This window comes from Myodes glareolus, chromosome 22 (assembly GCF_982192425.1).
Source record: "Myodes glareolus chromosome 22, mMyoGla1.1, whole genome shotgun sequence".
NCBI classification, from domain to species: domain Eukaryota; kingdom Metazoa; phylum Chordata; class Mammalia; order Rodentia; family Cricetidae; genus Myodes; species Myodes glareolus.
In genome coordinates this window covers 52,218,852-52,243,199 of record NC_142047.1, presented here as the reverse complement: position 1 = coordinate 52,243,199, position 24,348 = coordinate 52,218,852, and the positions used below count along the sequence as shown (strand labels likewise).

The 24,348-nt window shown below is 52.2% G+C and overlaps 1 protein-coding gene across 1 annotated transcript; it reads right to left on the bottom strand.

Moving 5' to 3' along the window:
• Positions 1-5,989: 5,989 nt before the first annotated feature.
• Cpne7 (copine 7) lies at positions 5,990-23,947 on the bottom strand. The gene is made up of 15 exons (XM_048437504.3): positions 23,633-23,947; positions 21,558-21,740; positions 17,766-17,840; positions 17,508-17,582; positions 16,649-16,732; positions 15,941-16,030; positions 15,600-15,698; positions 14,883-14,969; positions 14,556-14,615; positions 13,629-13,762; positions 12,805-12,859; positions 12,305-12,356; positions 12,104-12,237; positions 7,219-7,455; positions 5,990-6,612 (listed from the first exon to the last, which is right to left on the bottom strand). Exons 1-15 carry the CDS (start codon positions 23,798-23,800, stop codon positions 6,472-6,474), a joined length of 1,674 nt encoding a protein of 557 aa, XP_048293461.1. The 5' UTR covers positions 23,801-23,947; the 3' UTR covers positions 5,990-6,471.
• Between the last annotated feature and the right edge of the window lie 401 nt (positions 23,948-24,348).

Below are 24,348 nucleotides of genomic sequence, written 5' to 3'. Positions count from 1 at the left end.
CGTACCCCAATGAGAACAACCCCCTCTAGACCCTTGGCCTTGGAACAGCTATTGGGAAGGGTCCCTGTTTTCTTGTAGGACATGGCAACATGATGGTGTTCTTTTCCTGCGACAGGCATCAGTTCAGCCAACAGGAGCCATAAGACCACACGAGTGAGTCGGGGTCTGAGTGCAGAACTGGATACGGCACCCCTCTGCCTGTCCCAGTATGGAACACTAGGCATCCAGATGCCAAGAATCTGAATCCTAGACATTGTGGCATTTGTGCCCAGTGCTCAACCCCAAAGATGGCCCACAAGCAGGAAGGTACCAGGCCTGAGGCAGGGCCCCCTCAGAGCCTTGGTGTCAAAAGCCAAGCCCAGCTTGCCTACCTCAGACCAGGAGCCACCAAGAGAGTTGAGAAGAAGGGTACCCTGGAAATGAAATGCAGAGGCAACATGGAGCCTGCCCTGGGAGAGGCAGGGAAGAAACAAGCCCTGCTTTTCTGTTTTCTTGGGTGAAAACTTAGATGCAGATCCGCATGAGGCTTACCAGTCCAGCTAAGAGGCCAGAATGGCTAAACTCCAATGTCCATGGATAAGAGGCACCCGGGGGTGGGGCATCAGGCATACAGAACAGGGACTGCCTGCAGAGGGGAACTTCTGGGTGTTCACACGTCTTTAATCCCTGCATTCAGAAAGCCCAGACAGATTGATCTGCTGTGAGTTCAAGGCAAGCCGGGTCTACATAGTGAGTTCCAGGCCAGACAAAGACACATAGTGATACCCTGTCTCAAAAAAAAAAAAAAAAAAAGAAAAAGAAAAGAAAAAAGAAAAAAAGAAAGGAAGGAAGTAACGAAGGAACGAACAAACGAACAAACAATAGGGGGCTGAATAGATGGTTCGGCAGTTAAGAACACTGGCTACTCTTCAAGAGGTCCTGAGTTCAATTCCCAGCAACTGCATGGTGTCTCACAGCCATCTATAGTGGGATCTGATGCCCTCTTCTGGTTTTCAGGCATCCATGCAGATAGAGCACTCACATACAAAAAAATAAATAGATAAATCTTTAAACAACGGGAACAACAGAAGTTTGTGGGTTTGAGCAGCAAATATCTATGTATCTCCACCCAGACAAGGACGGAACTAGCATTTCTCTCACCCTGTGCTGTGGGGTGTTCACAGAGAAGACTGTTAGAACATGGAGTTCTTATGACAACAAGTGATTTTCCAAAAAGAGTGCATGAGCTGGGGATGTAGCTCAGTTGGTGAAGTGTTTGCCTTTTATGCACAAAACCCTGAATTTGATCTTCAACACTCATAAAACCCAACATGATGGTGCATATCTGTAATCCCAGCGCTCAGAAGGTGGAGACAGGAGAATCAGAAGTCACAGGTCATCTTTGGCTGCATAGTAAATGACCTATATAAATAAGTTTCTGACTCAAAACAAAAAAACAAAACCAAAAAAAAAACCCCACCCCATTGTGGTGGGCGTGCCTTTCATCTTAGTACTTGGGAAATAGACGCAGGTGGATCTCTGGGAGTTCAAAGTCATCTTAGTTTCGGTAGAGAGTTCCAGGCCACCCAATGCTATGTGGTGAGACCTTGTCTCAAAACAACAAAAGCCCGTGTGGACTATAAGCACTATATCTTAGCACCAGAGAAAGAAATGCAAGTCAGGTCCCAGGGTTTGCCGCATGCTTTGAAGGGCTGAGTTGAAAACACTATGCATAGCAAGTGTTTGGGATGAGATCTGCCCCTAGAAAGGTGCCTCTCCTGAAGGAACTGTGTTCACCTTCTGGCCAGCAGGTCAGCCTGATAAAACTGAGTGTAGGGATGTCCAAGACATCTTCAGGAGTTAGAAAAAGAGGCGCAACACAGATGCCATGAGAGAGGAACCTGCCCACAGTCGAATGAGTGCTAGAGATGCTGGACCCTCCGGGACGGTGAGACGAGAACCAAATGCACCACGATTCCATCTGTATAAGGTTCGAAGCCCAACAAAACAGTTGCTGCACCTCATGATCAGTTAGGGAAGTGGTAGTAGCATCAGGAGGTGCTGCCAGACCACAAAAAGGCACAGGCACATGCCTCGGGCCACAGCAATAGTTAGTGATCCAGGATGGATCCATGACCTTTTTGGGACAGGCAAGCAGGGACTTAGGATGATGCTGAGCCAGTAAGGGCAGATTGTCTTGGTAATGTAGGCTGGAATGAGGAATGAGATGGAGTCTCGAAGGACACGATGACCTTGTGTCAGACTCTCCTTTGGGTGCTAGGAGCCTGGACCACTCATGGTCTTGGGAGGAAGGAGAAATTGCATGAGTAGAGAGAGACCAGCATATCCCTCTTCCCTCCACATGATGACTGAGATCTTCTTGGCACCTATCAGCCTGAAATCTCACCAAGGATTGCTTTGAGGTCTAGTCCTCAGGCCTGGCCAAGGTCATAGTGTGGCCCTGGCTGAGAGAGAGGCACTTAGAAGAGGCTAGCTGGCTCTGGAGGTGTCTTAGCATACTGCCCCTGAGTCTCGTCTTGATTGCTAAAATAGATGCCCTCAAAGACAGAGTCCAAGCAAGTCAGTTGGCCTCTTTCCTCACTTTCCCTATCCCAGGGCTGTGTCTCGGGGATATTATGTTCAATATAGGGGCTCTAGGAGGATTTAGTACATTAGCCCCGGTCATCAGTGTGCCCACCCCACAGCATAGCCAGCCAGCCCAAAAGGTAATGAAACTCCTAGTGCCCCAAACAGCTGTCTGCTTACCCTACCTCTGTGGCTAAGAGTCTGTCTTTAGTTGTAAAATGGGGGGTTGAGGCTATCCATGGCGAACTCCACACACTCAACTAACACCCCAGTTTTCAACCTTGTGGTGAGGGGTATAGCTCTCTCTTGCACTGGCCTTCAAGCCCCGGTGCCCATCTGCAAATTGAGGTCAATTGACACACCTGTTCAAGAGAGAGAGAAGTTTCACCTAGACCCTGCAAATAATACGCTCCTCTCTATATCCGGGAGCTTTTGTTGGGATAAAACCCCACAGAGTAGACCAACCCAAGTGTGACTGGGAGAGTCTTGCAAAGAGGCTTCAAGAGCAAAGCAGCTAAAGACTGGGGCCCTTCCCAAATGCACACATGCACACTCAGACACATGGTAAAACAACACACACACATGTATATTTGCATGCGCACAGATACGTGCCTAAATACACGTAACCTAGAGTCTGGGCTTTGCAGCCTGTGAGTCAGCATGGAAGGCCCAGCTCAAGAATCTGCTGTGTTTTCTTGGCTAACTTGCTTCACTTCTCGGAAGCAGCTCTGAATTCAGCTCCCCTTCCATGAAATGCACTCACAGTAGGCCACGATGTGGTGTTGGTGTGAGCATTCCACACGGCGTTGTTTAAGCAAAAGCTTTGAGTACTGAGAAAGAAAGAATACACTACAGTGTGCAGGCGGCTGAAATCTGGTGAGAGGAGGAGGGGAAAGAGAGGTAAAAGGGAGAGAAGAGGGAGCAGAGAGGACACACCCCCAAGGCCAGCTGACTGCCCACCAGTGAGGGGGTCCACCAGCAGAAGGACAGGCGAGGGGCGGCAGGTGGCGAAGGGAACAACAGCTTCACTCACAGCTCTTATGTGATTGGCCAGGCTGCGTGGGGCTTGTCTGCCGGCTCTGCAGCCCCCACACCAATTACCAGCACTTAGTCACAGGTTCCTGCCCGCACTTCCTCTCGGCAGCAGGAGAAAGAACAGCATTGATGGGGCTAGTCCTTCCCACCCCCTCCATCCTGCCTAGCCTAGCATGGATAAGGAAGAGAATGGGCTGCAATTCAACAAGGCAGAGCTTGGCCCCTGATGCCCGGCGGGCTCTAGAGGAGGGGACAGACTGAGGTGGGAGCCATGTAGAACACAAAGGATGGGGCTTTGACTGGCCATTCCTTCAGAGGAAGATACTGGTACCCCATGCCAGACTGAACATCACACATCCAGCCTCCTACTTTATATGTTATGTCAGAGGGCAAGACGGGTCGTGCTGAAGCATGGGGCTCAGAGCATAAGGAACATGGATGGGTCTTCTCAATCAGTTCTATAAGTCAGTAGTCTTGCCTGACCAGCTGCATGGCTCTGCCTCAGGCCTTTCCTCTGCCAGCAATGACATCAGATAGGGCTGAGTCTTAGCTGGCTGGGGGAAGGGGGACCACAATGAACACCCTGAGGCCATTTGCCCATTTAGCCATGTAGCTACTGCAGGATAGGAGCCAATTGGGCCAGGGGCTTTATTCTCATGACACAGGCCATGGTCTGTTCCTGGCCTGGTAGCCCCTTAGAGCTAACATCTCAACTGAGCAGACTGTGGGAGGTGGGGGAGGTTTTTGAGACAGGGTTTCTCTATGTAGTTCTGACTGTTCTGGAATTCGCTCTGTAGACGAGGTGGGACTTGAACTCACAGAGATCTGCCTGCCTCTGCTGGAATTAATGGCACGCACCACCACCACCCAGTATTTGTTTTGTTTTTTTCAGACTATGTAGCTATGCTGACAAGAATTTACAGAAATATAGACCAGCCTGGCCTTGAACTTACAGAAATCCACCGCCTCTGCGGAGTGCTAGGACCACTTAGCACTTAAGCTACATTGGACCCCAAGTCCTCCCAAGTTCAAAAAGATGGAATGTAAGCCCACCTCTCAGTGGAATAAACTCAAAGCCCTGTTAAGAAGCCTTGCTCATCTATGTCAAAGAGCAAGGATCAGTACCACCTCAGGTGGAGAGGCATCCGGTCAAACGCTGTTAAAAGCTAGAGCTAGTCAGCTTGACAAGCAGACGCCTTCAAGTCTGCAGAGGAGCAGCTGGACCACAGCATGCTGGATCCATTCAGGGTAGGGCCCAGTGGGGCGGGCTGCGGGGCTCTTGACCACTTGAGGACTCCTAGTTTGACCGATTCACCCAAGGCCCTAGAGTCAATTCCCATGCTGGATGCTCAAGACCGAGGCTCCACTTTAAGTAGGGAGATTCAGAACATCTGGGAACACATTCTGGCTGCCTTCTCGGGGGTTCGTTTCACGCAAGCGCCTTTGGATTACAAAAATCATACGGCGCGTACTTTTCATGTAGTAAAAGGCGTGTAAACAGGAGCTTTGCAAAGCAAGTCCCTCCACCCGTCTGAGTCTTGGGTTCTTTGCGGAGCCAGAGCCTGGCACCCTCTCTCAAGTTCCTCCAGTGTTGAAGGACACTCACCTCCTCCTCGCTTTGTGACCTGAGAAGTGATACTTCTCTAGAAAGGCTGACGCTCAGAAGGACTGGCCCTTCCTCACCTCTCCGGCCAGCAGCCATCCAGAGCCCACTACACTGACTCTTCTACATGCATAATATCCTCCCACATCCTCTGCCACCTGCTGCTAGGATTCCAGGCCTCTTGGCTTCACCAAAGAACTCGGGCAAGATTTCTAGAACTGTCAGGCTCTTGCTCTGTGGGGACTGGGTCAGACCAGGGGTAGCACCCTAGACCCACAGTCTCCCCACCCTGCTGGGGCTCTACTTACCCAAATATCCATGGATAATATATTTATCTGGTGTCCTTTCTGTCCCCCAAGAGACCACAATCCACTAGCCCTTTCAGAATCGTAGCCAGGTTACCATGGTGATGCCTATTATCTGGGCTTAACAGGAGATGAATCAGTAGCTAAAAATAACCCCAGAGTGGATAGGGAGATTGATAGGTGGGTGGGTCTGATTCAGGATTGGGACAATTTGTTTTTCTCAGACAAGATAATTGAGAGGAAATCTCAATTAGAAATCCACCCCCACTCAGACAGGTGGAAGCTGCCCTCAGCCAACAGCTTGTGGCACATGGAGAATCCTGAGTGCCAGCCAAAGTCACTCAGGGCTGCTCTCCCCTCCCAACACATCAGGAGATGTTGACTGGGAGGCCCACAATCCCTACTGTTGTGGGTGACCTGATGAGCCTGGGGTCAGGGACAGTTCCACCAGATCCCCTCAAGCAAGAAAGGCACAAGGAGGTGAGGATGACGGGATAATTTATTACACCCAAAGCCACCTCCCACAGACCCTGTAGGCTCCTGTAGGGTCTCTCAGGTATGCGCACAGGTGGGAGTGTCACCACACAGGACAGAGAAATCTATGGGGACAAGGTGCCCAGACCTAGGTGTCCTCAAGGGTTGGGGTGCTGCCTCTCCCCACAGGATCAATGACAAATCTCCATTTCCACTACCCCTTTGCCCAGGGAGGCACTCCATAGCTGGGCCGTCAGGGCCCCTCCAGTTCTCTCAGCAAACCCTGCTCCATGCCTGTTGGGTGCAAGGAGGCGCAGGCACAGGGGAGCTGCTGATTTCTGTTACTCCATGAGGATTTCTTCATCTTGGGGAGTAGGCCACCGACCAGACCAGCAGAACACAGGAGTAGGGCTGGGGCCTGGGGGTCTCTGGGGGCTCAGGAGGTGCTGCGGATGGACATGTGGCTCAGAGCCCCCTCGCCTGGCACCCTCATGGTGCTGAGCTGGGACCGGCCCCTCCGGTTTGAACACCACCGAGGCTGCGCGGAGGCAGTTCCTTGTGGCTGTAGTACTCAACCACCTGCTTGGGCACCTCGGCCAACACGCACTTGGCCAGTGCCGCAGGGGACGCCTGGGTTCAGAGACAGTATGGTTACCTCTGGGGGCCTTCTATATCCTCATCCTCCCCTTTCTGGGTCACAGTCCCAGGACTCAAATCTACTTAAGGGACATGTGGCTTGGAAGTCAGTTGAGCTTCTACTAAAGACACAGATTGAAAATGCTACCACCCAGCCCCTAGAGTGTTCTAGCAACACCTGATGGTGCCCACACGTGCCCAGGACGTCTGTGCTGGGATCCCCATCCATTCATTTCTCCCAGCACACAAGGAAGTGGCACAAGTGTAGTGGAGCCAGGTATCAACCCTCAGGAACACTTGCAATGTGCATGTAGGAGAGACCCATGTGATTTTTAACTGTGGGCATGGGGAGCTGTGTGCCAGGTCCACAAACCCCTACTACTCTCTCTGTGTCATGGATTTTGGCGTCAGAAGCTCACTGCTCAGGCACTAATTAGGGTGGAGAAAAAGACTGACTAGGAAACCATCCCCAGGGGCTGCTCTTTAGCTGGACACAACCAGGGTGGGGCCGTGTCCTGAGCAGGAGTCATGTATGCATGGGGCAGCGGGTACCACCCCCAGGACCCTGCCCTCCATACCATCCCCCTTCCAGCCACTTACATTCTTGAGCTCACGGAAGGGCACAAACTGAACGATGTCGCGGAGTGCAGGCTCACCGCGTGGGGAGCGCAGGACTCCGTCATCCCCGTCTAGAATCTGCATATCAGTGAAGTCTGCGTTGCCCACCCCAACGATGATGACGGACATGGGCAGGTGGGAGGCGCGGACAATGGCCTCTCGCGTGTCTGACATGTCAGTTACCACACCGTCCGTGAGGATCAGCAGTATATAGTATTGCTGAAGGCAAAGGGGAGAAGCGGGGTGCTGGTCTCTGGGTCTTCTCCGAGTCACATAGCCAGTTCCACCCCCCACGAAGAGGAGCCCCCTCAGTGCCCAGGGTTTTCAGCTGAAGCACACAGAATACTCAACACGATCCTAAAGATAAATTCGGATCGGCCCTACGCAGAGTGAAGTTCAGCGCTCCAGCCATCATCGCCAAATGGCCAGTGACTCCAGGAGGGGCACTGCAGAATCCTCTTTACAGACAAGGCCACCAAAGCAGGGCCTGAGCCCAATCTCACGCCACAGAACGACTCCTGATTATAGAGGGCGCCAACACCCTGACACCAGGATGCCCATCCCATGCTTCAAGAAGGACAAGAGCGGGACTTGTTTCAAATAGAAGTCCATCCTTTTTGTCAAGACTACAAAACCCAGCCAGGTGTAATGGTGAATGCCTTTAATCCCAGCACTAGGGAAGCAAGGAAGGCATCTCTGAATTCCAGGCCAGTCAAGAGTACATATAGAGGGGGCTGGAGAGATGGCTCAGAGGTTAAGAGCACTTCCTGCTCTTCCAAAGGTCCTGAGTTCAATTCTCAGCAGCCACATGGCGGCTCACAACCCTCTGTAATGGGGTCTGGTGCCCTCTTCTGGCCTGCAGGCATACACACAGACAGAATATTGTATACAAAATAAATAAATAAAATATGTTTAAAAAAAAGAGTACATATAGAGACCCTGTCTTAAAAAAGCAAACAACAGGGGCTGGAGAGATGGCTTAGCGGTTAAGAGCACTGACTGCTCTTCCAGAGGATCCGGGTTCAATTCCCAAGACCCACATGGCAGCTCACAACTGTCTGAAAATCCAGTTCCAGGGGATTTGACACCTTCACACCAATGCACATAAAATAAAAACATAAATAAATCATTAAAAAAATTTTTAAAAAAAGCAAACAACCGCCAGGGCTATCCAGAGAAACCCTGTCTCAAAATACCAAACAAACAAACAAACAAACAAACCCCACAATCATTTTCTTAAAAACTTGGATGACAGAACTGGAGAGATGACTTCGTGGTTAAGAGCACTGACTTCTCATACAGAGAACCTGGGTTTGATTCTCAGCACCCACGCAGGGGCTCACAACCATCTATAACTCCAGTTCCAGCGGATTCTACATCCTTCTTCTAGCCTCTGTGAGCACGTGGTGCACAGACATACATGCAGACAAAACATTCAAACATATACAAAAACATTACAAAAATGTTTAAAAACCTAGACAACTAGGATTAGAGAGATGGTTCATCAGTTAAGAGCACAGGCCGCTCTTCCAGAGGACATGGGCTCATTCTCAGCATTCGCATAGAGGTTCACAACCATCTATGACTTCAGTTTCAGAGGATCTGATGCCCTCTGACCTCTGTGCACCAGGCACACACTTGGTGCAAAGACTTGCATTTAGGTAAAACTCTTAAGTTTAAAAAATTAGAAGCTATAAAAGAAAAAAATATGTGAGGCAGGTGGATCTCTGAGTTTGAGGCCAGCCTGGTTTACAAAGTGAGTTCTGGGACAACAGAGCTACACAGAGGGAAAGAAAGAAGCAAACAAACAATGTGTGGTGCTGGCTCACATTTGTAATTCTAGCGCTCAAGAGGCTGAGGCAGGAAACCTGCTGCAAGTTCAAGGCTAGCCTAGGCTACATAGTGAGTTCCAGACCAGTCTGGGTTATAGAGTGAGGGCCTGTCTCAAAACAAATGAACAAAGAAAATGAGCACCCCTAAAAACAAAACAAAACTTTCCTAGCCTGGCAATGAAGTGTCTGCCTGCTGTGCAAAGACTGGGCTCAACGCCCCAACAACTAATAGAAATAAACTTCCTGAAGGTGATGCTCATACTGTGGTCGTAAGAGGGTGATCTCGGTCATATAGGAAGGTGTTCTCATATCTGCTGATATCTGAGGATCAGAGTTACAATCTGCTCCGAAAGAATTCACCAAAAATGAGCCAGCACTGTGGCACACACCTGATCTCAGCACTCAGGAGGCAGAGGTAAGGGGATTTGCTGCAAGTCTGAAGCCAGCCTGGTCTCTATAGAAAGCCCTGGACTAGCCAGGGCTACGTAGCAAGATTTGTCTCAAAGAAACAAATGGAAACTAAATCTGACTGTAATTGCAGCTCTTGGGGAGTTGAGGTGGCAGAATTGCAAGTTTAAGGCAAGCCCGAATTAAATAACAAGACTTTGTCTCAAACATATATGTGCACGCATGTATGTGTGAATAGAACTGAGATTTTTAAGAGCATCTTTCAGTATTTAACAGAGGACAATTAGCGTAAATGAAAGCACTAAAGCAAGCAGGTACAGAATTACCCTGTGATGTTAAGAAAAGAAATGTTGAAATCAGGGTATTTACAGAATGCGTGAATGTCCTCAAAAATCTTAGCTCAGTGCTTCTCAATCTCCCTAACGTCTCGACCCTTTATTACAGTTCTTCATGTTGTGGTGACCTCCAGCCATTCATTCTTGTTGCTATTTCATAAATGCAATTTTGCTTCTGCTAAGAATCATAATATAAGCTGGGCAGCGGCAATGCACGCCTTTAATGCCAGCACTTGGGAGGCAGAGGCAGGTGGATCTCTATTAGTTCGAGGCCAGCCTGGTCTCTACAAGAGCTAGTTCCAGGGCAGGCTCCAAAACTACAGAGAAAGCCTGTCTTGAAAAACAAACAAAAAAGAATCATAATGTAAATGCCTTGTTTTCCGAGGGTCTTAGGCAACCCCCTGGGCCAGGGTCATTGCACCCCAATGAGGTTGTGACCCACAGGTTGGAATCACTATCTTAATTGGCTGGTTAAGATAATTACAATCACACGTTTGCGGTTGTGTGTAATTTATCACAACAAAATAGTTAAACCAAATTTTTACCAAAGTGAAACAGAGCACCTACGACACAAAGCAGCCCTGGGAAAGGGTGCAAGAGAGTCCTTCGTGTTATTGCGACTTCTCGCCAAGTCTGAAATTAACTCAAGAATGAGAAAAATTAACTCAGGGAAGACAAATAGGGCATTTGTTGAGCAGGAGATGGATTCACAAGAGTCATTTTGTGATTTCCTATGTTTTAAAATTTAAAAAAATAGGTTATCACAAGTGATGCACATGTATGCTGAAGTCAGGGACAGCTCTGGCTTGCCCCTCCCCTCCAGGTGGATTCTGGGGATGAAGGCCATGGCGTTCAGCAGACTTGCAGGGCAAGCACCTCTCGCCAGCCTCACATCGTAATTTCCTTACGTTTGGAAAACATGATGAGACCCCAACTCTCTTGTTGTTTTGTTTTGGCTTGGTTTGGTTTTTACAGACAGGTTTTCTCTGCATAGCCGTGGCTGTCCTGGAACTCACTCTGTAGACCAGGCTGGCCTTGAACTCATTCCTCCCCCTTTGCCTTCTGAGTGCTGGCATTAAAGGTGTGTGCCACCACCGGCTGGCTTGAGACCTCAACTTTTAAAAGAAGTTGTTTCCAAGGAAAGCAAAAAGCATAAAAGTTATTGTAAAAGAAGGGGAACCCTGATCAGAAGACATACTGCCCAGGGTCCCCACATCCACTCTGGACAGCTCCTGAATAGAACCCTGGATGATACCTGTGGGAGCCCCTTCTTCCCAGACCTGGAGTGGAGAGGGCGCCCCTGCCTGGGGTGTGCAACAGTCCCCACCCAAAGATTAGGTGTGGCCTCCACACCCTCCCCCTGCTCAGAATGCAGCCGGGCAGCAGGACTGCTCATGACTAGAGTGTGGGGTTTCAAGGTGGAGTCTGAAGGGTCCTGATGGAGTCTATGGAAGTCAAGATAAAGGGAGCAAGCAAAACTGAGCAAGATCCCAAGTCAGACCACACCTGGGGAAGGTAAGGAGCAGACGAGAATGTGGACCTAGAAGGGTTAGATAGCAGGAGGGACTGCCTTCTTTGCCCTGCCACACATGTGATATACATAGGGCCCACCCTGAAGACATGGGCAACGTGGATCTGTAAGGAGGAAGTAACATCAGGATACAGTCTCTCAAATGGTTCAGGACACTTAGAACATACACACACAGAAGGGATGGAGGCAGGAGCGGCTGGGAAGGAGGAGAGGATCAAAGGGACCAGGCAAGGGGGAGGGAGAACGGAAGGAAGAGAGGGACAAACTGGTAAACAGAGCCCGTGGAGGACCAGAAATCGTGTGCTAGTCTGCTCGCTTGTAAATAGGGCTTTCTTTTTCAAAATGAAAAATTAAAAGAAAGCAGCAAGCCAGCTGAGTCTCAGGGATACACAGCGTGCTCTAAAGAGCAGAACACGATCCTAAGCAAAATGCGACACACACACACTGAGAGCGCCTAAAAGAAAAGAGACCTGTGGTCTGGTGCAAGGGAACAGGAGGCAGGGGAAACTGAGGTAAACCAGTGTCGGTTCCAGCCAGTTGAGGGCTGACTTTGAAGTGATTAATTCAGTCCTCTGCCCAGGGCTTTGAGAGAGCCACAGCTGAGGAGCTGAGCTCTTCCCTCATCCCGTGCCATACTGCCTGGCTGGCTTTGCACTGGACTGTGTCCAGAGAACTGCTTCCCTGGCTCTTAGCCACTACTACACACACAGCTAGCGGGTTCCACAGCTGGACACATGCAGCCCCTGTCCCCAGTCACCTACAGAGGCTTCCCCTGTGCGCTCTTCAGCTGCTGCCATGCGGGCCACCTTGGAGATGATGGGTGCCACGTTGGTGGGGCCGTAGAGCTGGACCTTAGGCAGGCAGTTCTGGTAGGCCTCGACCACGCCCTGGATTCCTGTAGGGGAGAGAGGAGTGAGCCCGGCCCCATGTACCTCTCCGCCAAAGCAGCCGCCAGCTCCTACCTTCACATTCGTCGTCCTCAGGGTTGAAATTGATGGCAAAGTCATGGGACACCTGGGTGGGGACAAGAGTCAGCCAGGACCTTCCCAGAATCCACTTGATTCCCACTTACTGGGAGAAGTTGGTTTGTAGCTCTTGGGGCCCATGTGAGGAGATCTCCATGAAGAGAGGAAGCCAAGGAGGCAGACAGACAGACAGACTAATGTCGAGCAATTACTTTAGCACCTGGACCCAACAGTAACAACATATTCGAAGGTACTTTAACCAATAAATCCCCTCTCCTACCATCTTTTTTTACGTAAGCAGCTGAACTGTCACTGGGTCTTTCTGATAGGAGCATGGGTCACACCTGTAGTCCTTCAGTCATCTCGCTGGTCCACAGGCCAGAGTCTCCTCTCTCTCCATCCCCATCCCAAAAGGGGATGGTGGCAGCCAGGGTTCTTGTACCCAGAAAACCCCTGCTTCTGAGTAGGGGTAGGGCCCCAGCCCAGGGCCCTCTTACCTCATACTTGGGAGGGATCCGGGCTCCAAATCCCAAGGCAGAAAATCGTTTGTCACTGGGAAAGAAGATGAAGCTGGTAACTCCAGGAACCTGGCCCCCACAGGGGATCAAAGTCAACACTGGACAGAGACTAGGAGGCCTGGGCCTTGCTGGGCCAGGAATAGCAAACATAGGCATGCCACATAGAGGACACTGAGGCACTGAACTGAAAGACCATCATGAGCACAGGCAGGAAAGTGTAGAGTTGACAGTAGAAGGCTGGGAACTGACCCCGGGTTCTTCCCACCAGGCCTGAAGAACCCACTTAGGAGTCTTCCTGGCCTGAGATGGTGAAGGTCATGGACTCTGCTCTCTCCCACAGAAAAGGAGGGCTCCATGGACAGGGCGCTCAGGGTGGGGATCTGGGTCATGGCGAGAATCTCAGAGCCCAGGCTGCCTGGATTGGCACTTAGCCTCTGCCTAGCCAGTCACCCCAATCTCCGTGAGTGTATTTTCTGCTCTATAAAACGGTCTCCAATCAATCTCCAGGTTTGTGTCACAGTGAAGGGGTGTGTGGCCATGTTAGAGACTAACACATTACACACACACACACACACACACACACACACCCCGCATCCCCTGAAGGTACCCCCTGCCAGGCTCGGTTGAGATGGCTGTCTGGTAGGTTTACTGTGTGCCTCCACTGGTTTGCTGCAAAGATGTTCCCACTCTTGCTCGAGCTGACCTCTCTGGCACATCATGTGTTAATTACAGATGGTGCCACTTCAGAAAAGCCCCCAAGCCCAACCTGGCCCAGAGAGGTGGAGAGGTAGGTGGGGTCCCACCTGTCGTAATCCTGGCAGACCTCGCCCACTGCCACCAGGGCTCTCAGGTACTCGTTGGGCTGGTAAGGGTTGATGTGGTGGAGGGAGCAGCTGTTCCTTGGGTCACCGTTGGAGGCTGTGAAGTCGATGGCTACCTGCAAGGGCCAGGATGATGAGCATCATTGCACACCTGCACTCCCTCCTCCCCTGGACAGGCAAAGGGGACCCGGGAGCAGCTTGATGTCAAGAGCCTAGGGCCTCGGTTTCCCCAGCTCTTTGCAAGGTTGACTGTTCACTGGAGTTACTCACTAGCCCCCAGGAGATGAAGGGGACTACCAAGACCCTGAAAACCCTAAGTCTCACTCTTGGAATTCCAGGATAGCATCGACCCTCTCCTCTGGGAGAATCTCTGAGCTAAACTCCCCTCCGAAAGACATGGAAACACTCTCCTCAACTGCTATGGTCCTGTCTTGGTCTAGTCCCCTCTGGCCTTTTACCTCACCATCCTCAAGGCCACTTTGGGTGTGGTTCTGTTCAGCAGCCCAGCAGAGCTGTGTATAAACACAGCAGAGTCTGTGATGGGCTCCCCTAGACCTTCTGTCCAGCCTGCTACCGTCTGTAGCCTGCTCAAGGCTAAGCCAGCCGGACTCTGCAGTCCTTTTAGCCGAGTGCTCACTCCTGTTTTCCTCCTTCAGGTTTCTTGTTTGTTTTTCTCCTGTCCCTATAATTTTGTAGAAGTTAAGCCCTGGATGCTGCCATGGGAGGGTGGCCCAGGGCTGGTCCTAAACTCCTGCCTCCTATTCCTGATCATCATAAAGGGGAAGACATAGGGAAATGAAGACACAAATATATTTTCACTGTCTGTACATGGACTGGGGTTCAGGGGCTGGGCAGTGGTCCTGCCCCATTGACTGGGGGCAGCATGGAAGACAAGGCCCATAGACTCACCGTGCAATGTATCTGGCAGCCACCCATGATGTAATCCAGGAAGGAGTGGACCCTGTGGAGCTTCCAGGCAATGCCATTGGCAAAACCACCCATGATTCATCACCCCACCCGACTCACAGAAGAGCAGGCCTGTGTCACTGGGGGAGGGAGCCTACTTGGCATCTCTCCCCTAGGCACTATAGTCTGTAGAAGCATCTTCCTCCTCCCTCAACCTCCCTGGGCATTTCAGGACCTCAGAGCTGTACCTCTGAGAATCACCTGACAACATGGACAAGCTAATCCCACCAACCCATCTCCCTAGGGACCGAGGGCAGGACCGAGGCTCACCTTCAGGTCTGCCAGGACCACCACCCCAGAATTCTTGTAATTGCGCTTCTTCTGTTTGTACTTGGCATTCACACAGTCCCACTGGGCCTGGGACAGGGACAGGGACAGGCAGAAACTCCACCCAGAGCAGCAGTATCCAGGCCCCTCCCACAGAGGGGCCAGGAGACCCTGGAAGTCCCAGCGCTGCTGGAGACCTGACACTCCACAAGACCATATCCAACAGTGCGCACAAGGCCCCTGACCATGGGGGTCAGGAATGGCCTCTGTGGGGACATATCCATCCCACAGGGGAGCAGTCAGGCACATAAAGGAACAGAGAGGAGCCATGCAGATGAGACTAGGAGTGACATAGGGGCCCAGGTTAGACCCTGCACACACTGCAGCCTTGGCACCATGGTCAGTCATATTCTGAGCCTGTAGATCTTCCTGAGGGACCCCAGGGCCCAAGAAGGAGCTCAAGGCAACTCTCCCACCACACCCACCCAGCTACAGAGGGCTAGGCAGGGCCCAGGAAGGGTGCCCCTCCCACCTCGACACACAAATGGACATGGTTGCTCACACGGTCACTTGCTTGCAGGCCCTGTTCTGGTCCCGTGGTGGGTGGCACTGCTCTTTGTCACCAGCATGTCTTCTCTGGGGTGGGGTAGAATAACTAGCCTCCCAGAGACCCACTAGAACGAGTCAGAACCTGTGGCCTGAGACGGGCCAGCAACTCACCTGCTCCTCCTCAAAGGCCTTCTGCATCTCTGCGAAGGTGGTGGTGAAGTCTCCGATGAAGTCGTGCTTTCCTCGGGAGTCATAGTCCCAGACCAGGCACTGGGAAGCCCAGGCCTCTCAGTGGCTGTTCCTTCCTCAGAAGACCTGCGGCCCTTCCAGCCCTGGCCAAGCTGTCACTTATCACCTCCCTCCTTGGTCTCCCCTTACGCTATAAGTCCTAACTCTTCCAGGCCTCCGTGGCTCTGGAGGAACTGGACACCTCCCCACGAGCTGTGGTCCCTACTCCCCGCCCACTCTAACCCTGACCCCACTTCCGGTTCTGTCCACTACTGCATCCCCACCTTCAGAGGCCGTGTCTCCTCGCAGCTGCAGAGTGAATTCAGGGACACCTTGAAGGGCTCCCACACTGGGTTAAGGTTATTCTTCACTACCTGTGGACCAGAAAAGACTGACTTGGGTGGGAACCCCAAGGGAGCTAGGGCCCAGGGAATCCTGGGGTCCTTTAGCCAGGGTACAGGATTCTCAGCGTCCTGACCTAAAACTTCTACGAAGGGGCGCTTGACTGGCAGCATGTACCCGGCCCCAAGGAAACGATGGGTATCGCTAGGTTCAATTCAGGCTCCAAACTGGACTGGGTGTTGCCTAGACCTACCCGCTCTCCGCTCCCTCCACCCCTGACCCTAATAGCTTCTGCCCCACTCCCGCCACTCAGCTGTTTTCTCCTTAAATAGATTCTCTTCACTCAAATTAATTTGTCTCAAAAGGAAACTCTCTCCCCGCTCTCACTAAAATCCTGTTTCCCGGCAGGAGGAAGCAGGTACGCCTAAAAATAGGACCGGGGACAACATTGCTGCCACGCTAAATTTGGGCGGACAGAGAGCCAAGTCCACCCAGCTGTTCCATCCATCGAAAGAGAGTAAGATGTAAAGACGCCACGGTCACATGGTCACCCTCTGTCCCCCCCGCCCCCCGAGAGGTCGCTGGGCCCTTTTCAGGTCACTCCATCTGACCCCTGAAGCCCCTCTGTCATCAGGCAGTGGGCGCCTCACCTCGGTCCTGTACACCAGCTGCTCGCTCCCATCGTCGTTGACCCGATACAACTCTAGGAAGGGGTCCGACTTGCTGAAGAGGTCCTGGAGCAAAGGATGGGCTGGCCAGGGGGCTAGCCGGCTTTGGCTGGATGCCAGCTTTGGCTGGATGCCGGCTTCGTCCTTTGCAGCTCATTGTTTCACACACACACACACACCGACTCAATTTCCCCAGGCATAAAATAAGCTGCTACTGCTCCCCGAGAGCCCACAGAGATAAGAACTCACTATCTGGAGCCCTCGCTGACTTCTGATGCACCCACCATGGCCCCAGGTGTGTGTGTGCACAGCCCCCACCCTGCTCTCCTTCGCTCCTGCTGCCTGGTGTCTAAACACTTGTTCACACCACCCACCCTTGCTGGTCCCAGTTTAAATATCTCAGAAGGGACGGGGGGGGGGCCTATTCAGGGTCAGTTCCCACCGCAGGAGAAGAACCTATGAAGCAGGCTCAGTCCCAGTTCACGACAGTGACCTCACTGTCCTCCCTGGGTCTCACTCCCCGTCGTTAAACATGCACTCTGCCAGAGGTAGCTCGGTGATCACGTGCCATGCTGCGATGCAGAGCGAGGCTTTCTGCCCATCCGGCAGAGCGCATGTGTTTGTGGCTGGGAGGGTGAGGGTGATGACAGTGACGGTTGTAAAATGCAACAGTTAGCAATGAGCGCGGTGGCAGCAGCATGCCAACGGCCCCACACACAGCCCTCAATCACAGCACTTGTTTCTGAAGTGTAGAGGCCCGTGCTGAGCAGGAACTAGGTTTTCACCATGAGTCAGTCTGCAGGGGGCTCAGAGCCCAACATGCAGTGGATCCTAGCCTCACCTTGTCATCCAGTTTCCTGGCCTGGAAGGAGAGTTCCACATAGCCATTGTTCCCGGAGATGTCCTCGGCGATCACCTGAGTGTGTCACATGGGATCGTGGGCTCCAGGTCATCAGGTCATGGGTCTCACCCTCTTCCCTCAGCTGCCACTCGCCCTGAGGGACTCTGGTCTCTCCTAGCAGCTCCACAGCTACAGTCCTTCCAAGACACCCCTCCCCTAAGCCTTGTGGGCAGGGAAGATCTCAGCTCTGGGTCTCACCGTGATAGTGGATTTGCCAGCATTTCTGCCGAATCTCAACAGCAACGGGCGCGTCATTTTCTTCTGGGCCACAATCTGGAAACCAAGGAAGGAATACAGGAGGAAGAGGATGGTCCTCAACCCCCGTAGGATCTTACTTCTACTATCACTGGATCCCCACCATCCCCTGGGTTCCAGCAGCCCTTCCTGTTGATGTCAGAAAGTTCTACTTGGCATCTGTGTGCTGTCTCTCATTTCTACCACGCCCGGGCCAACTTATCACCTGCCTGTGGGGTACACACATCACACAGTTATCATATGTGCAGGGCACCAAAAGCAGATTCACTAGGGCATCCACCCTCAGTCAGGACCTCACTATACAGCTGGCCTGATTCTATTCTTTGGTCTGGGAATGAGAACCCTTGTAAGTGGCTGGCTGAATAGCTCTGAGCCCCACCTGGATCCCGACTGTCCCAAACAAGTCAGAGTGGCCCTGGGGTGGCAGAAGGAGCACATTTGACTTTTCTGCACAGGTGCCTGTTCAGAGAGGGCCATTCAGATGTGAACCCCAGTGCTCAGTTCCTAGAGAATTCATCTCCCAGCTTGGCCTCCCCTCCTCTCCTGTCCCACTGACTAGATAGCTCACCCTGGAGCACGCACCCCTAACTGAATGATGCCTTCACACAGCGTATCACCTGTCCAGCAGGGAACAGAACCTGAGAGGCAAGATTGAGGAAACCCTCTTGGGCAGCAGGCTCTGGTCTGAATAACAGCCCTTCATGTCTCCCCGGAGAAACCAGCGGCTCTGTGTGTGAAGGCCGGGATGGCTCTGTGTACCAGGTAGGTACCACCTTGACCCCCAGCAGAGCTGCCTGCCTCACATTTGCTAGTGGTTGGTGGAGACCAAGGAGTGATGGTAAAAGGAGCTAGAGTCTGTGGAACCTGACAGGTAGCCACGCTGACTTCAGTGCCCAAAGATGAGCTCAAGTGCAGAATCTTTATGTATCCATCCACATGTGCCCATGCGAAAGCTGTATGTATCTATCCACATGTGGCCATGCATACCTATCTAGGCTCCTGTCGCTCAGTCCCGCCTGCACTGTGGCGCATGTGTGCATGTGTTGGAGGTATCTATGACTGTGCCACCTTCCATAGAAACCTGGGAGGAATTGTGCCCCCACTTCATCTCAGTCTTTGTTATGTAAAAGGGGATGGCAAAAAGATCTAAAGAGAATGAGCTCTGACCAGGCAGTGGCAGGGATGAGTCACACACATGATGTTGGGATGGAGAATCAGACACCCAGAACATCCCATGGGGTTAGCACATAGGAAACAGCCAGGGCACTGGCAGAAAAAGGCAGCCTGCAGAGTGAGAGAAATGGCCATCTAGTCAGGAGACAGTTACGCGAAACTGTCCATCTCAGGGCCCTCATTGTGTTGTCTACAACAATTCCTTAATGTAAAGGACATCCTGTGGCAAGTTGAGCAGAGGGTGGCACACGGCCCAGGGCATACACACAGTAACTGGTAGCAGTAAAGTGCTTGTCACATGGACAACAGAGGAGAAAAGGCAAGGACAGTGGCTTCAGGCTGCCAGCGGAGTCCCCTGGGCAGGATAGCCTCATACACTACTCCCCTTAACCCCAGCTGCAGGAAAAATATGAAGACTTTGCCCACCTTGTGGGAACTAGAATCCAGAACCTCAAACGGTTCTTGCAACCACTGCCACTGAGCAGTGCATCAGGCTCAGGCGCTGGTGCAGAAGGAGGCACGAAGAGAAAAAAGCAAGTTGCAGAACAGTGTGTAAGGTGAGGTGAGTGGTTTGGGGAGGCAGGGGATGAGGAGAGAGGGAGGGAGAGGGGGGGAGGGTGAAGGGGAAGGGAGAGAGGGGGGAGAGGGAAGGGAGGGAGGGGAGAGATGAAGAGATTTTTAAGATGGGTCTTACTATGCTGCCCAGGCTGATGTGGAACTGGTGGTAATCTTCCTTCCTCAGCCTGTTGAGGGCTGAGATTATAGGCGGGAGTCACTACAGCTGTGGTTTTCTTACTTTCTCCCTCCCTCCCTCCCTCCCTCCCTCCCTCCCTCCCTCTCTCCCTCCCTCCCTCCCTCCCTCCTTTCCTTCCTGTACTGAGGCAAGATCTCAAACAGCTCAGACTGGTGTTGTTTGAGACCTGTCTGATGATGGCTGTGAACTCCTGACCCCACTGCCTTCAGCTCCCCAATGTTAGAATCTCCGGCATACACTACCATACATGGGAGGGAGTGGATGTGTGTGCACATATGTGTGCGTGAAGGCCAGAGGAGGATATCAGGTGTCCTGTCCGTCACGCTCTGCCTTATTCTCTTGAGACAGAGTCTCTCACCTAACCTGGAGTTAGATTGGTGGTCAGCAAGCTCTAATGACTTTCCTGCCTCCACCCCTCAAAGCTTGTGGGTGCTGGAGATTTGAACTCAAGTCCTCAGACTTGTGCAACAAGAGCTCTTACCAAGTGAGGCATTTTCCCAGGTGCTCTCTCTCTCTCTCTGTCTCTCTGTCTCTCTGTCTCTCTCTCTCTCTTTCTCGCTCTCTCCAGTCTCATATAATCTAAGTTGGCTTCAAATTCACCACATAACTGAAGATGACTTTAAATTTTTTTTTTGAGACAGGATCTCTTTATGTAGCCCTGGCTGGAACTCACTATGTAGAGCAGGCTGCTTTTGAACTCACAGATCCACCTGCTTCTGGCTCCTGAGTGCTGGGATTAAAAATTCGCACCAAGACTGCCTGGCAACCTTAACTTTCTGACTCTCACCTCTACTTTTTCTGTGGTATTGGAGACATAAAACCTACGATAGGCAAGCACTCTACAGAATGAGGTACGTCCCTACCTAGCTATCTTTAAGGGAAATATTGTATGATCACTCATGCGACAACACTTCTCTGAAATGGGTACAAAGACCCAATGACAGGACTGGCCAGGGGCTGGAAGGAGACATGCCAGAACAGGCCTGCTGGAAACAGGAGCATATAACCAGTTCAAAATTACTAAAACTGATATGGAGTTGCGTGTTTATAATTTCAGTGCTGGAGAAATGGGAACAAGAGGATCAGAAATTCAATGTCATCCTAGGCTACACAGGGTGTTCAAGCCCAACCTGAGCTGTATGACATCCTGTTTACACATACACACACACACACACACACATACACACACACACACACACACACCATGTATACACATTCCTTTATAAACAGACAAAAATTCTAGGAGAGATGGCTTAGCACTTGAGAATACTTGCTGCTCTTGCAGAAGACCCAGATTTGGCTCCCAGCACCCACATAAAGGCTCACAACTGTCTGCAACTCTGCTTCCAGAGGCTCTGACACCCACTTCTGATCTCCAAGGACATGGGAGGAACATGGTACATAGACATAGCAGCATGCAAAACGGCCATACACATAAAATAAATAAATTGTTAAAAGTTGGTAAAGGGCCAGGGTTGGTAGCACACACCTTTAATGCCAGCACTTGGGAGACAGAGCCAGGTGGAGCAGCCAGGACTACACAGTGAGACTGTCTAAGACAAACAACACAACTCATAAGAAAAAGAGGACATGCCGAAGCACTCTGTAACAGCAGGACCCAGCAGTCTGAGGCAGGAGGGTCTCAACTTCAAAGTCAGCCTGGGCTGTCTCAAACAAACAAGTCCTTTTCAAGAGGAGCAGAGGTGGGCAGGGCCAGAAGCTCATCCCTGCAGAATCCCTGCATAGAGGGCACCGCTGCCCTAGCAGCTACTCCTAAGGTCCTCCCTCCCAAGGTAATGGGTACTCACTTGCCCCAAGGTACACTCCATGCCACCTAGGAAGTCGTCATCTTGGCAACTCAGCCCACTGGGCCCGTGGGTGTCGTACACCTCAAATCGTAGCTTCTGCACCTCCTCGAAGTAGTAGTCGATAGTGAAGACCTTGGAGAACACGGGATGCAGGCTGCTCTTCACCACCTCAGTTCTGTCCACCTGCAACAAGCCTCGTCCTGTGAGCCAATCCTGCAGGTGGGACCGCCCCACAGATCTACCTGGGCTCCTGCCACCTCCCTTCCCACGCATCCGTGCCATTCCAAGCCTGTTTTCCACTGAATGGGCCCATCTCCCACCTGTGTACAGAGGGCTGCGGGCCCAGAAGGCTCACTCCAGTGACCAGTGGCACTTCTATGCCTTGGATAAAGGAACATCCTTTTCCCAGCCAGTCACAGGCTACCGTATCTTCTCATCCCGTGCCCACTACTGCCTGCCTATCCCTACATTACATTACAGATGGTAAAACTGAGGCTCAGAGACCAGCAGAGTTCTGCCCAAGGACCAAGATGTCAGGGACAGAATCAGATTCCAGCCCTGGGCAGGGCAAACCCAATGCAGGGACCTTTCCCCAGCACTCAGCTGAGTGGCAAAGAGATGTCCCTGTTGGAGGGACTTGGGTTCACCAGCCTCTCTCACTGAGTTCCACGCCCTCCTCCAATACATATACCAATGGAAAACTTCAGCGAACAGACTATCAAATCCCCTCACCATGGAGCCTTCTGCTTACAAAACAAGGGTCTGCATGGGCCCTTCCCAGAAATGCATGCACCAGGCAGCAAGCAGACCAAGCAACAAAATGGTATGGGAGGACCTAGTTCACAAGATGGCCCTTAAATAGCCTGGAGTAGCAGAAGCCCCCCAATACCAATACCTTCTAGGAATTTAAACACATGGTTTGGGGCAGGCCCTTAATCTTCAAGGTCAGTGAACCACAAGATGTCTCAGCCCCAGAGCCTAAAAAATACCCTGAGACGCCAGAGTAAACATGCGGAACGGGCGTTAAGTGAGGTACCACCCCAGAATGTCTCCCCTTGCACTGCTTGAGTCTTCTGCACACCCTAGGCTCCCTGGCTATCTCCACAATAGTCACAGGGTCTGTCTAACATCTTCTCTGGCTCTTCTCCCCTGCTTCCTGTACATGACTGTCACAGCCAAGGGGTGCCCCGGAGCTGATGTTGGGGGGCACTCTAACAGGCTCAGGTCTTTTGTGCCTATTAGTTTCTCAGTCCTGAGGTAAAGCCAGTACCCCACTGGTGAGAAAGGGTTTTGTGCAACACAGAACATGGGCAAAATCCCTGACCCTGGCCCAGAACTAAGAGCCGAGGTCTAATGAAAGCTAGAGACTTCGGGGAAGCATCCTTCCCTGAAGATACTGGCTACCCTGGGTTTATGGGTGTCCAGTGGAAAAACCCCATGCTGATGGCAGGCACTCACATCTGAGTCGGCAGGGGGCATTAAGGAGTGGGGAGGGGCTTGCTGCTCACAAGGATAGCCGCTTGCATATAATTTGTAATTTCTCCTAACCAGTGAGGAGACAGGTGACAGGGCTGGGCGACTTGAATCTGAAAAATGGAGTCGCTGTCCAGCCCTGCCCAGCTCCATTCTACCCAACCAGCGAGGTCTAGCGAACAGCCTTAACACCACTGGCCACCCTACTTAAGGTATCTCTGTTTCATGGGTGAGAAGCGCATTGTAGCCAATAGAGGGGAGACCCTGTGACCTTAAATAGCCCCTATACCTGCCTCAGGCATTGTACATCCCCCCCCCCCCCGTTTCTGAGCCGCACTCCCTTCTGAGCTCAATTGTCTAGCCTGGGCACTTCGTTCTAGCTCTACAGTCCCAGCCTGAGACCCTCTGCTGCACTTCTGAGCACTTTCCACCAAGATCCCTTTCAGCTGCTGCTCCCTTGTTGCCCCGCCCTTCTCACAGCAGGTGGACATCTCTTCTTTTGCCCTAGTAGTCCCAGTTTGGGGACACCCTTGCCAGCACCCCAAATCCCAATTCACACTTAGATCTTCAGATGCCCAGCTCCAGGACGCTGGCCGCCCTACCTGTAGCCACTGGCCCTGTGCCTGCTGCAGCAGAACCACGCTGGGGTCGGACTTGGTCAGCGGGTCCCGGTCCAGCAGGTGCCGGCAGCTCAGCCGCAGCTCCACCTTCGAGGCGCAGGGTGCAGGCACCACCCCCGGGGCCACGGCGCGCTCCGAGTCCCCGCTCATGCTTCAGGCTCTGCACTCGAACCGGTGGGTGCCGGAGAAATGGTGGCCGGGCCAGGCGTGGCCGCGCTCCCCCGCACACCCGCCGGGCACGGGCACACGTGTCTCGGGCGGCCGCCACAGCGTTGGGGCTGTAGGGCGGCGATGCAGCGGGGAAGGGATGGAGGGGACCGCGAAGGGGCGGGGCCGGGGTGGGGCCATAGGAGAAAAGCACAGGGACTAAGCAGAGAGCAGACAACCCGGAGAGCCGCCCCCTAGGAGCTGGGTTTCGATCCCCGCACCAGAGCTGAGAGATAGGGTTCTGAGTTACACGCAAGCTCTGGGATTGTGGTGTCCCTATAGGGTTCATTCGGGTCTGGAGGCTCCACACTGCTGAAACCTAGGCACCGGGTTTGGGTCCAGACAGTCTCGGAGAGAGGCACAACCCACCCCAGGGTTGCACCAAAGCTCCGCACTCCTCCTAGGATTGTTACCTGAATCAGTGAGCAACTTAGTGGGAGCTCACTGTTTGCTAGGTGCAAGCTGGCAGCAGGAAGGGTGTCCCTATTTCT

Excerpts from the sequence above, each read along its gene's own strand:
- Cpne7 (XM_048437504.3), bottom strand. The coding sequence starts at position 23,800 with ATGAGCGGGGACTCGGAGCGCGCCGTGGCCCCGGGGGTGGTGCCTGCA. Across the intron at positions 16,733-17,507 it reads CCAGGAAACTGGATGACAAG|GACCTCTTCAGCAAGTCGGA; the intron begins GTGAGGCTAGGA and ends CCTTTGCTCCAG. Across the intron at positions 12,860-13,628 it reads GTCTGCCAGGATTACGACAG|TGACAAACGATTTTCTGCCT; the intron begins GTGGGACCCCAC and ends CTTCTTTCCCAG.